Source organism: Gossypium hirsutum, chromosome A09 (assembly GCF_007990345.1).
Source record: "Gossypium hirsutum isolate 1008001.06 chromosome A09, Gossypium_hirsutum_v2.1, whole genome shotgun sequence".
Classification (NCBI taxonomy): Eukaryota; Viridiplantae; Streptophyta; class Magnoliopsida; order Malvales; family Malvaceae; genus Gossypium; species Gossypium hirsutum.
This window is the reverse complement of record NC_053432.1, coordinates 81152212-81165990: the sequence shown is the minus strand read 5'-3', so window position 1 is coordinate 81165990 and position 13779 is coordinate 81152212. Positions and strand designations below refer to the sequence as shown.

At 31.0% G+C, this 13779-nt stretch overlaps 4 protein-coding genes across 4 annotated transcripts; 3 read left to right on the top strand and 1 right to left on the bottom strand.

Annotated features, from left to right (window-relative positions):
* Positions 1 to 900: 900 nt before the first annotated feature.
* Positions 901 to 2479, bottom strand: LOC107944206 (protein STRICTOSIDINE SYNTHASE-LIKE 10). Its single transcript, XM_016878033.2, has 3 exons — positions 2189 to 2479; positions 1791 to 2060; positions 901 to 1697 (listed from the first exon to the last, which is right to left on the bottom strand). The coding sequence occupies exons 1-3, from the start codon at positions 2446 to 2448 to the stop codon at positions 1184 to 1186; spliced, it is 1044 nt and encodes a 347-aa protein (XP_016733522.2). The 5' UTR covers positions 2449 to 2479; the 3' UTR covers positions 901 to 1183.
* A 555-nt stretch (positions 2480 to 3034) lies between these two features.
* LOC107944202 (cytochrome P450 71AU50) lies at positions 3035 to 5203 on the top strand. Its single transcript, XM_016878028.2, has 2 exons — positions 3035 to 4159; positions 4233 to 5203. The coding sequence occupies exons 1-2, from the start codon at positions 3275 to 3277 to the stop codon at positions 4845 to 4847; spliced, it is 1500 nt and encodes a 499-aa protein (XP_016733517.2). The 5' UTR covers positions 3035 to 3274; the 3' UTR covers positions 4848 to 5203.
* Positions 5204 to 7675: 2472 nt separating this feature from the next.
* On the top strand, positions 7676 to 9651 carry LOC121206284 (cytochrome P450 71AU50). Its single transcript, XM_041077134.1, has 2 exons — positions 7676 to 8633; positions 8707 to 9651. The coding sequence occupies exons 1-2, from the start codon at positions 7749 to 7751 to the stop codon at positions 9319 to 9321; spliced, it is 1500 nt and encodes a 499-aa protein (XP_040933068.1). The 5' UTR covers positions 7676 to 7748; the 3' UTR covers positions 9322 to 9651.
* A 2518-nt stretch (positions 9652 to 12169) lies between these two features.
* On the top strand, positions 12170 to 13621 carry LOC121206052 (probable xyloglucan galactosyltransferase GT15). The gene has a single exon (XM_041076235.1). It carries the CDS (start codon positions 12170 to 12172, stop codon positions 13619 to 13621), a length of 1452 nt encoding a protein of 483 aa, XP_040932169.1.
* The last annotated feature ends 158 nt before the right edge of the window (positions 13622 to 13779 follow it).

Sequence of the window (13779 nt, the reverse complement as noted above, 5' to 3'; positions counted from 1 at the left end):
AATATTTTCTAAATTATAACTATGTAAAAAAAACATAAAATCCTTAAAAAATTAACCTAAGCTGAGTTAGGTTAAATTTAAAATTTTATAAAATACTAAAATATCAAAATGTTATTTAAAAAAATATGAAATTTCATTACTTTATTCTTTAAAATTATAAAATAATGTTTAAAAAATTAAAATTTTCATAAAATTCTAAAAATAACTTTTCAAACCCTTTAACTTTCTAAAAAAAATCATTTCTATTTTCAAGCCCATTGCATCAATAAACATAATTATAGTGTAAAAGTGAAGTAGTTTTATGTCCTTCCATTTTTTTGTTGCGTACGATTAATATTTTAATGATCTAATTATTAAATTTATTAATATAATTATATTTATAATGCATGTAAATTTTTAAATCTATCAAATCGTCCCATAATTCTCTTATCCTAATCCAACAAAGAAACAAAAAATAAAAAATAAATAAAAACTCATCAATAAAAAAAAAACCTTGAGTTGTAAAAATAGAAGTTTGAAAAAAAGAAAGGAGTAATATGAATAATTTTCTATCGGATACTTCAATATAAAACTTTCACCTTTACAATTGAAAGCTGTACTTTCAAGCCCCATATTTTGATTAAAATTTCAGATTCCTTTAAGTAAAATCATGCAAAAACATATCAAATTGCTTCAAGTTTCAAAAGATGAAGACCATTCATGATGCATTTGATTTAGCAATCAATGGAATTCTGAAAAGAATCAAAATTTTGACACAGGGACTATTCTGAAAGGTACTGGGGGTTATTTATGCTATTATACCTTTAATTTTATTTTCAAAGACTTGTACATTATAGTGAATATTCTTTCTATTTATAAAACCCAAATGGACACAATATTATTTTTTTCCTAGTAATTGTGACACTTTATTAATATAATGTCCAATTACTTTGTTCTTCAGTTTGTCATTCATGCCACGTTATTTCTCTAATTTCATACTTTATTAAGAGATCATACCATAATAAATTTAAAATAAAATAAAAACAAATAATATGATAAAAAGTTGTAATCCTAAAATGTATTAACATCCCTTTCCTAAATTTTAGTTGTAGCAAAATTAAAAATTAAAAAAAAATCCCCTTGCCTAAATTCTAATTGTAGCAAATAAAAAAAAATTAAAAAGTTTTACCTAGCAAAATTGATCCTAATAGTCATTTAGGATGCCGACATAAGGTTTAGTGACAGAACCTATATATAATCTATGGTTATACTCTTTAACTTCACTAATAGAGTTGAAGATCATTCCATTGTGTCCATCCAAACGTTTCAGAACCGTGCCTTCTTCGTTATACTTGATACCGATTGGGTCTGGAGCATCCGATTGAATACTTTCCGATCTTCCGGTATTTAAAGCCACCCAAAAGTCACCGTCTTTATTTCTCTTGATGTTATCCGGCACTTTAGGTAATACGGCAAATACTTCTGGGTCAGCAAATACTTTTGACATGTTTTTAGCTTTTGCTCCACTCTCGACATTAAATTTCAAAATTCGCATTCTAGTTGATTCGGCCACTAAAAGGAATGAATTGTTCTTACTCAAGGCGACCCCATTAGGGAAAACTAAACCTTTATATATCACAGATACTTCTTTGGTGTAAGGATTGTATTTTAACAACCTTCCTGTTTGATCAAGGGACCTTAACAAAGAATCAACATTCCTACACAATCATAAAAATAACTTATTTAATATAAAATAAAATTTGTAAAACAAATTTAATTAATAATGATAAACATAGAATATATAAAATTACCTTCTTTGAATGACGGTACTACTATCCGTAAAATAGACCATTCCAGTCTTAGTATCAATATCTAATCCGTTTGTGAATTTAAACGGAACTCCTTCAGCTGAAGTAGCAAGTTTTTTAGCTACGCCACCATAAGGTCCTACTACTAAAAGACCATGGTACGCATCGGCAATATAAAGATGACATGTTTCAATATGAAATTTTAAACCTAATGGCCTTCCGCATATTGGTTCAAGATTCGGATCTGTTGAGCCGTCGCATATTTTCCTTATCCTAATCCAATAAAATAAACAAAGAAACTTAAAATTCATCAATAAAAAAACTAAGAGTTATAAAAATAAAAATTGAAAAAAGAAAAGAAAAGAAAAGAAAGAACTAATATGAATAATTTATAAATATACCTAAAAGAAGAAGGAACAGCAAACTCTTTCCAACCGAATTTCAATCCTTCCCATTTAAGTACTCTTCCATCGGATACTCCAACGTAAGGACCTTCGCCTTTACAATCGAAAGCTATACTTTCAGGCCCGGTACCTTGAGTAATATTAATTTGATTATAATTTCTGAACATAGATTTATCGTAATCCACTTGTTGATATGATAGTGCTATATTAACAAAGAAAAATAAAAGGAAAAAAGAGGAGAATGAAAAAGATTTCATCGTTGAAGAAACGAATAACAACTAACTTCAAGGAAACTTAATTATGTATGATATAATAAAAGATAGATAGAATATGTGTGTATATATATAGTAATTAAGAGAAATAAAATCGAATTTTAATTCAAATCCAACTTTAATTACATTAAAATTTATTCGCGAAGGATTATTATTCAATACAAAATCAGTATATTATAATAATAATAAGAGTTGAAATCCATGTATGACTATAATTATTAAATTTTAATCTAGATTATAATTTAACCATTGTTTGCTACTCATAATTTTATTATAAAAGTATATTTTATGTGAATAATTATGTTGGTTTGACCTATTCGATATTTAAAAGTGACTTTAATTCTAAATTTATATTTAATTAAATTGATATTTTAAAAATAATAGTTAAAAAGGAGTTGAAACAAAATTAATGGTATTAAATTTGTGGAAAATAAGATCAAATATGATCCTAAATTCCTAATCAAACTATAAATTATCTGGATGGAGGTTAGAGTTTGTAATTAATAGGATGAAGAAAATTAATTCATAGCACGTTGCTATCAAATCCAGGTAGATGATAGATAAAACCAATGCGATGAAAGTCTGATTTTCATCACTAATTGCAAACCGCCAGCGGATTAAACCTTATTATACAAATTTGATGGATGAATAATTGAACTTAAACATTAACAATTTATACGTCATTTAATCTGAATTCTTATTTTCTTGATCTTTGTTGTTGCTTGTTTTACTCGTCTGTCTTCAACCTCTATGCCGTGATATATATAAACTTGTCTATCTTCAACCTCAATCACAGCAAATTCCAACCACCATGGACATGGCAAGTACACTTCTTGCAGTTGCTGTGACACTTGTTTTTTTCTTTCAAGCCTTGACATGGACAAGAAGGGGTAAAAACAAGAGATTACCCCCTGGTTCGGAAGGCCTTCCTATTATCGGAAACCTTTTGATGATAGGGAAAAACCCTCACCATGATTTTCAACGATTAGCTCAAAAGTATGGTCCCATCATGCACTTACGCTTAGGCTTGATGCCGGTGATCGTTGTCTCCTCCGCGGAAGCCGCCGAGCTGTTCCTCAAGACACATGACCTTGTTTTCGCTAGCAGGCCACCTCATGAAGGTTCCAAAGTTATTTGTTACAATCAGCAGAATTTGGTGTTCTCCCCGTACGGTTCGTATTGGCGCAACATGCGTAAGATGTGCACCTTGGAATTGCTTAGTAACCACAAAATCAATTCTTTCAGGTCCATGAGGATGGAAGAACTTCATGGTTGTGTTCAATATATCCGAGAGGCGGCTACTGCTGGTGGTGTTGTCGATCTTAGCTCCACGGTCTCGTCTTTTAGTACTGATATTTCGTGTAGGATGATCATCGGAAAGAAGTATGATCACGACGATTTTAGTGAAAAGGGGTTCAAAGCTACGCTTCGAGAGGGTATGCAAATTGGAGCTACGATTAATTTAGCTGATTATATTCCTCAAATTAGAGCACTTGATCTCCAGGGACTAACAAAGCGTATGAAAATTATTGCCAAGGATTTTGATGACTTTTTTGAGAAGATAATCGACGAGCATGTTCGATCTAAAGACGAAAACAGAGTCAAGGACTTTGTTGATGTCATGTTGGGATTCATGGGATCAGAAGAAACGGATGAGTACCGTGTCGAGCGAGACACGATCAAAGCAATTATATTGGTACTCTTCTAGATCTCGATAAATAGTTCAAGTAATAATTAATCATTACAAGTACTAAATTTTATTCTTACAGGACATGCTTACAGCTTCTATGGATACTTCAGCAGCTGCGATCGATTGGACACTGGCCGAACTCATCAGACATCCACAAGAGATGAAGAAAGTCCAAAAGGAAGTCAAAAACGTGATCGGCATGAGGAGGATGGTCGAGGAATCAGACTTGGAGAAATTGAAGTACTTGGACATGGTTGTGAAAGAAAGCTTTAGGCTACATCCAGTAGCGCCATTGCTGATCCCGCATGTATCCAGGGAAGATTTCACGGTGAATGGCTTTGACATACCCAAGGGTGCACGCATCTTCGTAAATGCATGGGCTATAAGTCGGGATGAAAGGGTTTGGACTGATGCAGAGAGGTTTTATCCGGAGAGATTCATTGGAAGCGACATCGATCTCCGCGGACGCAACTTCGAGCTAATCCCGTTTGGTGCCGGTCGCAGAGGCTGCCCCGGAATGCAGTTGGGTTTAACAGTGGTTCGGCTTGTGGTGGCTCAAATGGTTCATTGCTTTGATTGGGAGCTTCCAAATGGTATGTCGGGAAGTGACTTGGATATGAGGGAGGAGTTTGGAATTGTTTGTCCTACAGCCAACCATCTTCTAGCCATACCAACATGGCGCCTAAAGGATTGAACATACAACATCAATATTTACTTTTTGTTTAAAACATCAGATTTAGGTCCCTTTATATGTACAGCAGGTATAAGTAGATATGATCGTGGGTTAGGCTATTTACTTAACTCTAAAGATTTTCTTAAAAAGTGAAAAGGTTTGAGTAAAAATATAGGTTCGAAAAAATAGACTTGGATAAAATGTAAGGCTTGCTAGAAAACGGGCCGGTTCTTAGGCAAGACTTTTTTGACCCGGGCATAACCCAACCCGACCCAAATTTGACCAAAAAAATTCTGTTGTCGTTTGCCTTTGTTTACTATTGTTATGTTGTTGTTTTGCTACCATTTCACTAATATATTACTACTATTTTGTTGTTATTATTTTGTTGTTAAGTTATAACTTTGTTAGTATTATTTAAGTATAATTTTTTTAAATGTATTTTAAATTTGTCGGGAAACATTTATTTTAATGTATTTAGTTTACCGGATCAAATTTGAACAAAATTTTAAACCCATTTTTTGGGCCAAATTAGATCCAAACCAAAAAAATGGGTCTAATTTTTTGCACTAGCCCGACCCAACCCGACCCATGATTAGCTCTAGGTATAAGCGAGATCCATTTTGCCTTGTTTATATTTTCTAGTCAACTGTATTTTAACCTTGTATTTGGATGGTGTCCAATGAATTGCGTTTCAACAACTGAAGTTGGGTTTTTCAACCAGGGTTAAAAACTCTTATGAATCGGGCTCGACCGACCTAAATATTATGTTATAAAATAATATTATATTAATTATATATGTTAAATAATAATTATATATTTATATTTATATTAAATCATTAATCCAATAACAATTAAATCTATTGTCCAAGACTTAAAAAAAAACTAACACAACTAAATAACCAAGCCCAAATTTAAAATTTAAAAGTTCATATTTAATAAAATAAAATATTTATTATATTTATAGTAGTTTTTTAATATAATAAAAACATTTATTATATTTATGGTAGTTTTTTTAATATAAATATTTTTTAATGTATTTTTAATGTATTAAAAAACTTTTATTTTAATCTTCTTTAATGCATTTAGTGTATTATATATATTAATAAAAATTAATTTTAAATAAAAATTAATCTAAAAAATAAAATAAATGTGGGTCGAGTTGGACCTGTATTTACTTTTCTTAAATCTAATTGGACCCGACTCATGAGCACATCTAAATTCAACCTAATCTTTTATAAATATGACCCTAAAGTATTTGATATTTTTTAATAAAAGCTGAATTTGTGTAAAATGACATAAAGTAAAAGGTATATTGATTTTTTTGGCCCTCCAACTCTATAAAAAGTCATTTTAACTATTCATTTATTTTTTTTATTTTTTTTAGCCCTTAAACTTTTTTTTTGCCAAATCACCTAAAATAAATAGAAATGTTAACGTTTTTTAACTTCATTGGTGCAGCATAAACGTGATTGTCAAGTAGATAACACATAAACATTTAATTATTTTTTTAAAATTTTAAAAATTCAAAAAATAATAAAAATTCTTTTTAAAAATTAAAAATCATTAAAATTATTAAAAATTAAAAAAATTATAAAATTATTTTTTTATTATATTTTAAATTTTGAAAAATTAATTAAATGTTGACATATCATCCATGTGGCAATTCATGTGCATGTCATGTTAGCAAAGTTAATAAACGTTAACTTTTATGTCTATTTAAGGTGATTTGACAAAAAATAAAAATTCAAAAATTAAAAGAGACAAAAATTAAACAATAGGCTAAAATGAGTTATTTTTTAAAGTTGGATGCCAAAGTAAAATGTCGTTAAAGTGTTTTGACATTTTCTTTAATAGAAGTTGGATTTATTGAATATTTCAGTCATGCGACAAATTCTCTGAGCTTCTCTAACTGAGAAACAAATGTAATTAATATGATGAGTTAATTGTAATAAATATTTTTAAATTATGAATCTAATTAAAAATTGATTTTTAAAGTTTAAGATATTTTAATAATATCTTTAAATTATTTATATTATATTAATAAAATCTTTTTGTTATTAAAATTGTTGATTTTGAGATTTTTAGAACTTCTACAAAAATAATCGTTCACTTTTTTAATTTTATTTTATTTTTAGTTTTTAATTTAAAAGTTATGTGAACATTTTACTTCTCTTTAAAAGCTGTCATTTTAAATTATGTCATATAAGATTTTACAGGACATGATTTATTTAACATCGATAGTTTATAGATATAATTAAAATATTTTAAAATTTAGAAATTAATTTAAAATGAAGATTATATTTTAAGAATCTCTAATGCAATTAAATCTAATATGATGAAGCGAGAACAAATTTATACACACATAATTTATGCCATGTCTTTACCAAATCCAAGGAGATAAAACCAATACGAAGAAAATATATAATATATAATTTTCATTGCTTTTTTAATACAATATTGGGGTAGTGGATGGGGTCACATGGTGGTAGATTTTGGTGTTATGTTTAGGGAGTTAGTTAAAATTTTTAATTTTTTTAAAACTTTTGGAAGGCTTAATAAGAATTTTCAAAAATTTTGAGGGATTTAATTATTTTTTTTAAATTGAGGGGCTTAATAAAAAATTTTAAAATTTTTGAAAGGCTAATAAAAATTTTAAAAAATTACCTTTGTTATACGTCATTTTAAAAATTTTAGTTTTTAATGTAATTTGATGCAAGAATAATTGAAAAAAATCACCTTTATTATGCGTCATTTGATAGATTATATGCATTTAATAATTAATTAAGCTAATTATTAGATTGACAAAATCAAATGGATATTAATTATTGATCGTTTCTTGCCTGTTTTACTGGTCTGTCTTCAAGCTCTAAACAATATAAACTTGTCTGTCTTCAAGCTCAACCACAGCAAATTACGACCACCATGGACATGGCATGTACACTTCTTGCAGTTGCTGTTGGACTTGTTTTTTTCTTTCAAGCCTTGACATGGACAAGAATGGCTAAAAACAAGAGGTTACCGCCCGGTCCGAAAGGCCTTCCAATTATCGGAAACCTTTTGATGATAGGGAAGAACCCTCACCATGATTTTCAACGATTAGCTCAGAAGTATGGTCCCATCATGCACTTACGCTTCGGCTTGATGCCGGTGATTGTCGTTTCCTCTCCCGAAGCCGCCGAGCTATTCCTCAAGACGCATGACCTTGTTTTCGCTAGCAGGCCCCCACATGATTGTTCCAAACATATTTCTTACAATCAACAGAACTTGGTGTTCTCTCCCTACGGTCCGTATTGGCGCAACATGCGTAAGATGTGCACTTTGGAATTGCTTAGTAACCACAAAGTCAGTTCTTTTGGATCCATGAGGATGGAAGAACTTCATGGTTGTGTTCAATATATTCGAGAGGTGGCTGCTACTGCTGGTGTTGTCAATCTTAGTTCTATGGTCTCGTCGTTTAGTACCGAGATTTCGTGTAGGATGATCATCGGAAAGAAGTATGATCGTAGCGATTTTAGTGAAAAGGGGTTTGAAGTTATGATTCGAGAGGCTATGCAGATTGCAGCTACGTTTAATTTAGCTGATTATATTCCTCAAATTAGAGCACTTGATCTCCAGGGACTAACAAAGCGTATGAAAATTATTGCCAAAGATTTTGATGACTTCTTCGAGAAGATAATCGACGAGCATGTTCGATCTAAAGATGAAAACAGAGTCAAGGACTTTGTTGATGTCATGTTGGGATTCATGGGATCTGAAGAAACCAATGAGTACCGCGTCGAGCGAGACACGATCAAAGCAATTATCTTGGTACGTTTCTATATATCGGTAAATAATTCAAATCATAATCATTCATTATAGGCACTGAATTTTATTCTTACAGGACATGCTTGCAGGTTCAATGGATACTTCAGCAGTTGCGATCGATTGGACACTGACTGAACTCATCAGACATCCACAAGTGATGAAGAAAGTCCAAAAGGAACTCGAAAACGTGGTAGGCATGGAAAGGATGGTCACGGAATCGGACCTGGAGAAATTGGAATACTTAGACATGGTTGTAAAAGAAAGCTTTAGGCTACATCCAGTTGGACCGTTGTTGACCCCACATGCAGCCAGGGAAGATTGCACCGTGGATGGCTTTCACATACCGAAAAACTCACGCATCTTCATAAACGCATGGGCCATAGGTCGGGATAAAAGGGTTTGGACTTATGCAGAAAGGTTTTATCCGGAGAGATTCATTGGAAGCGACATCGATCTTCGCGGATGCAACTTCGAGCTAATTCCGTTCGGTGCCGGTCGCAGAGGCTGTCCCGGAATGCAATTAGGTCTCACCGTGGTTCGGCTTGTGGTGGCACAATTGGTTCATTGCTTTAATTGGAAGCTTCCTAATGGTATGTTGGGAAGTGAGTTGGATATGAGTGAAGATTTTGGACTTGTTTGTCCTAGAGCCAACCATCTTCTTGCTATACCAACATGGCGCCTAAAGGATTAAACATACAAAATCCAGATTTACCTTCCGTTTAAAATATCATATTTAGGCCTCCTTTAGATGGATAGTAGAAATAAGTGAGATCCATTTTGCCTTGCGTATTTATTTCATAACTGCATTGTAACATTGTATTTAGATGATGTTTAGCGAATTACGTTTCAACAATTGAAGTTGGCTTTTTCAATGGGGTTAAAAACTCTTATGGGTGCACTACCATATAAAAGCACCAAGTTAACCTTTTTCGAGGATTGATATGTAATTTTCCCTTTTAACTTGTTCAAAAGTTGTTAGTTGGTATTTGAATTTTTTTATAAAATATTATTATTCTTTAAATAAATATGTATAAATTATAAGCCTATTTGAATCTACTATATAATTAGAAGTATAATTGAGACGAGCCAAGCTCATATATTATCAGACTCAAGCTTGATTCAAAATTCAAAGCTTGTTATTCAGCTTGAGCTCAGTTAAGCTTGTATGTATTCAAACTAGAGCTTAAAGTCAACTCAACAATTGAGCTTACAGTAAAGAGCAATTATATATATTAAAAATGAAAAGTTCAATACAACTTGTGAGCCATTTGAATTGAGTACTATTCAACTTGACAATGCTTGAGTTGCTCAAGCTCAGCTAGATTATTATCGAATCGACTCTAAATTATTTTCAAATCAAACTCAAATAATTTATAAGAACCAATATCCTAATTACACCCCTATAACCATCATCAATATAATCACAGCTATTATAATTTATTAGAGATGAAAATAAATAAATTAGATATTCTCTTTAACAAATTAAAATTAAAATTACTTCTCCTTTTTTTTTTAAATATTCCAAAAGGAAAACAGGACAATATCAAATATTTCCTAAAAAAAAAAGACATTATCAAATATTAATTTTTAAATACCTGATGTCCAAATTTAAACTTTTTTTTTACAAAATAAATTAAATAACTTTAATAAATAATAAATTTTAAATTTTAAAAAAAATATTCAAATTCAAAGTTAAATACTATCACAAGCCAATAATGATATATACAAATTAATCGAATACTACTGCTAAATATATTCTTTATTCATAAATATTGTTCCAAAGATTAACAGATTAATTTCAGTTACATCCAAATTAATAATAACAAAGTTATTGATTGTGTAACTAAGGCAGTTGAAAGTGGCTTGAATCAATTGATGGTCATTGAAGAACCGCCAATTTTTGTTCGGGATTTGTTGGAGGAAGATATTCATCTTTCTCTTCTGATAACAAATCAAGCAACGTAGTACTGATATTTCTTTAGGCTTGTGCTAGGTACTTTTTCTACCAAAAAATATATGTTATTTATTCAACCATATGCTTTATAAAAGAGAATTATATATTTTTTAATAAAAATAAAAATTCTAATTTGTGTGCCCTGATGGTAACCAAAATTATTGATCTACTATTAAAATATTGATATGTGTAGATCTCGATACAAATATATAAATTAAAAAATATTAAAATAGTTTAGTTGGGTATTAGTGATAATAAAATAATTTTTTATTTAAATATAACTTTTCACTTAATAATATTAGAGTTTTTGAAAAATATTTTATTAGGAATTTTAAAATATTCATATTTATTCCCTCTAATATAACCTCCCTTAGTAGCAACGTAACTCAGCTAAACCCTAAACCTGCCATTAACATCTCTCGGGTTCTTTCATGGAAAATTCATAATTTATATACAGGGTTAACTGCACTAAAACATCCTAAACTGTTACCCATATTTTAAATTAGTACCCAAACTTCTAAACATTCTGATTGAATCCTCAAGGTCTTAATATGGTATCAATCAGGTTTTTTCAGTCAACTTAACTATTAATTTAAGCGTTAAATTTTGATTCGAATATGACATGTAACATATTTAAAATCACGAAATAAAATTATAAACGGGTATATATTTACTGCATGAATAATTTGAAGCAAATGTGTTAAAAATATGCAATGTCAATAAAAAAAATTTAAAAATTATTTTTTTCTTTTAACATATCTGATCCAAGTTATTGCTATCATAGGCATACATGTTTACAATTTGCTACACATGTTTTAAATATGCCTAATATTATATGTGACCTAGGTTAGATTAACAGAAGGACTTGATGGATACAATATTAATACCTCAAGATTTATAAAACATTTTGAAGATTAAGGACTAATTTAGAATATTTACTATAGCTTGAGGACTTATGATGGAATTAACCCTATAGATTAAAGACCACATGGTTTGAACTTTGAACTTTTAACTTAGCCGTCGCCCACCGCCACTGACTTTCGTCCCGAACACTTTTTCTACCACTTTTTTTGTTTTTTTAAACACTCAATAATATAATAAAATATTTAAAAAAACAAATATAATTAAAAAAATGGCTTTAGTAACAATTAAAACGTATATTTTTTATCAATAAATGTCCAAAAAAATAAATTTGACAATTTTAGTGTTCAGATTGCTTTAATGTATTTTTTAATATTAGTTTTTAAAAATAATTTGTATTACATAAAATTTAATTTATTTTATATTATTTTATTCTTCAATTTTCTTTTCTGCTAAATACTTGTTTCCAACTACCTTTGAAAAATGAACAATTACTTGGTCAACCAGTCTTTTTTTGTTTTCCAGTCCGTGTAAGCTCAAAATAAAAAATCATTTTTCTTGATTCATGAATCATCCCTAGCTTTTACATGCATTTCCCATTGAAAATCTTTTCCCCCCATCATCAAGTCAGCCATTTTCAATATCTTATGATAGCTTGAAAGTTCATGAACAAGCTCTCATTCATTCATTCACTTATTTCTTTTTCTTTTTCCTTTAATCTGCAATGAAACTCCATGTATTGATATCAGAGTTTTGTGCAGGAAATCCCACCAAGAATATCAAATGGAAGAATCAATCGAAAAGAAAGTATTGCAGCAATCACTTCTGTTTTGTTCTATTTTTCCCCGTTGTTTTGTTCTTCATGTTACTCTGTTTTAATCATCTCTTCTTTGAGAACATTAAAGGGCACGTTTATTTTCACGGAAAATCAACTGGTTCTGTAACTTATTTTCCTGGAAAGTTGAACGAAACCGAAGATTCATGCTTGGGTCGGTACATTTATATCCATGATCTTCCCAAGATATTCAATGAAGATGTGATCAAAGATTGTCAGTTGATTACAAGATCAACTGATAAATACAGTATGTGCAAATCTTTGGAAAATTCGGGTTTAGGCCCTGGGATTGAAGCTTTAAATGCTTCGGATTTATGGAAGAATAGTTGGTTTTCTACGAATCAGTTCATGTTGGAGGTTATTTTTCATAATCGAATGAAGAAATACGACTGTTTAACCGACGATTCGACTCTTGCTTCCGCCGTTTTCGTGCCGTACTATGCTGGTTTGGATCTTCGTCGATATTTGTGGGGATTCAATACGTCGATGAGAGATGTATCGGGGATCGATTTGGTTGCTTGGCTTGCAAGAAAACCTGAATGGAAAAGGAATTCGGGTATGGATCATTTCTTGATTTCAGGTCGGATTGCTCGAGATTTTCGACGAAAATCGAACCGGAAATCGGACTGGGGCAGCAACTTCAGGCTCTTGCCGGAGTCGGAAAACATAACAATGTTGACAATCGAAACAGGGTACTCAAAAAACGACGTTGCGGTACCGTATCCGACGTATTTCCATCCTGTAAATGATTTCCAAGTTCATCAATGGCAAGAATTCCTCAGAAAACAGAACAGACCTTACTTATTCTCGTTCGCAGGTGCTCGAAGATCGAAACAAAAAGGATCAATCCGTGCCGAGATTATCGACCAATGCCAAGCTTCAAACAAGTTATGCAACTTCATGGATTGCAGTTTGTTCAATCAATGCGACGACCCAGTTAACTTAATGAGTCTATTTCGAAGCTCAGTCTTCTGTTTGCAACCTCCGGGAGATTCGTTAACCCGAAGATCAACATTCGATTCGATATTATCGGGTTGTATCCCAGTTTTCTTCCATCCAGGGAGTGCTTATACACAATATGTATGGCATTTACCAAAGGATCACAACAGATATTCAGTATTCATTTCATCAAAGGATTTACGAGTTGGAAAAGTTACAATCAACCAAACATTGCTTCAAGTTTCGAAGGATGAACAATTGGCAATGAGAGAAGAAGTTATAAAATTGATTCCAAGGATCGTTTATGGTGATCCTAGGTCTAGGTTAGAGACCATAGATGATGCATTTGATTTAGCAATCAATGGAATTCTGAAAAGAATAAAAATTTTGACAAAAAATTGACACAGGGACCATCCTGAAAAATACAGGGGTTATTTATGTATTATACCTTTTCTTTTCTTTTTTCAAAAGTTGTAAACTATTGTGAAGATTATTTTATTTATAAAACCCAAATGAGGACAGCTGGTCCAATATTTTATTTTTTTTTCCTAGCTAATTGT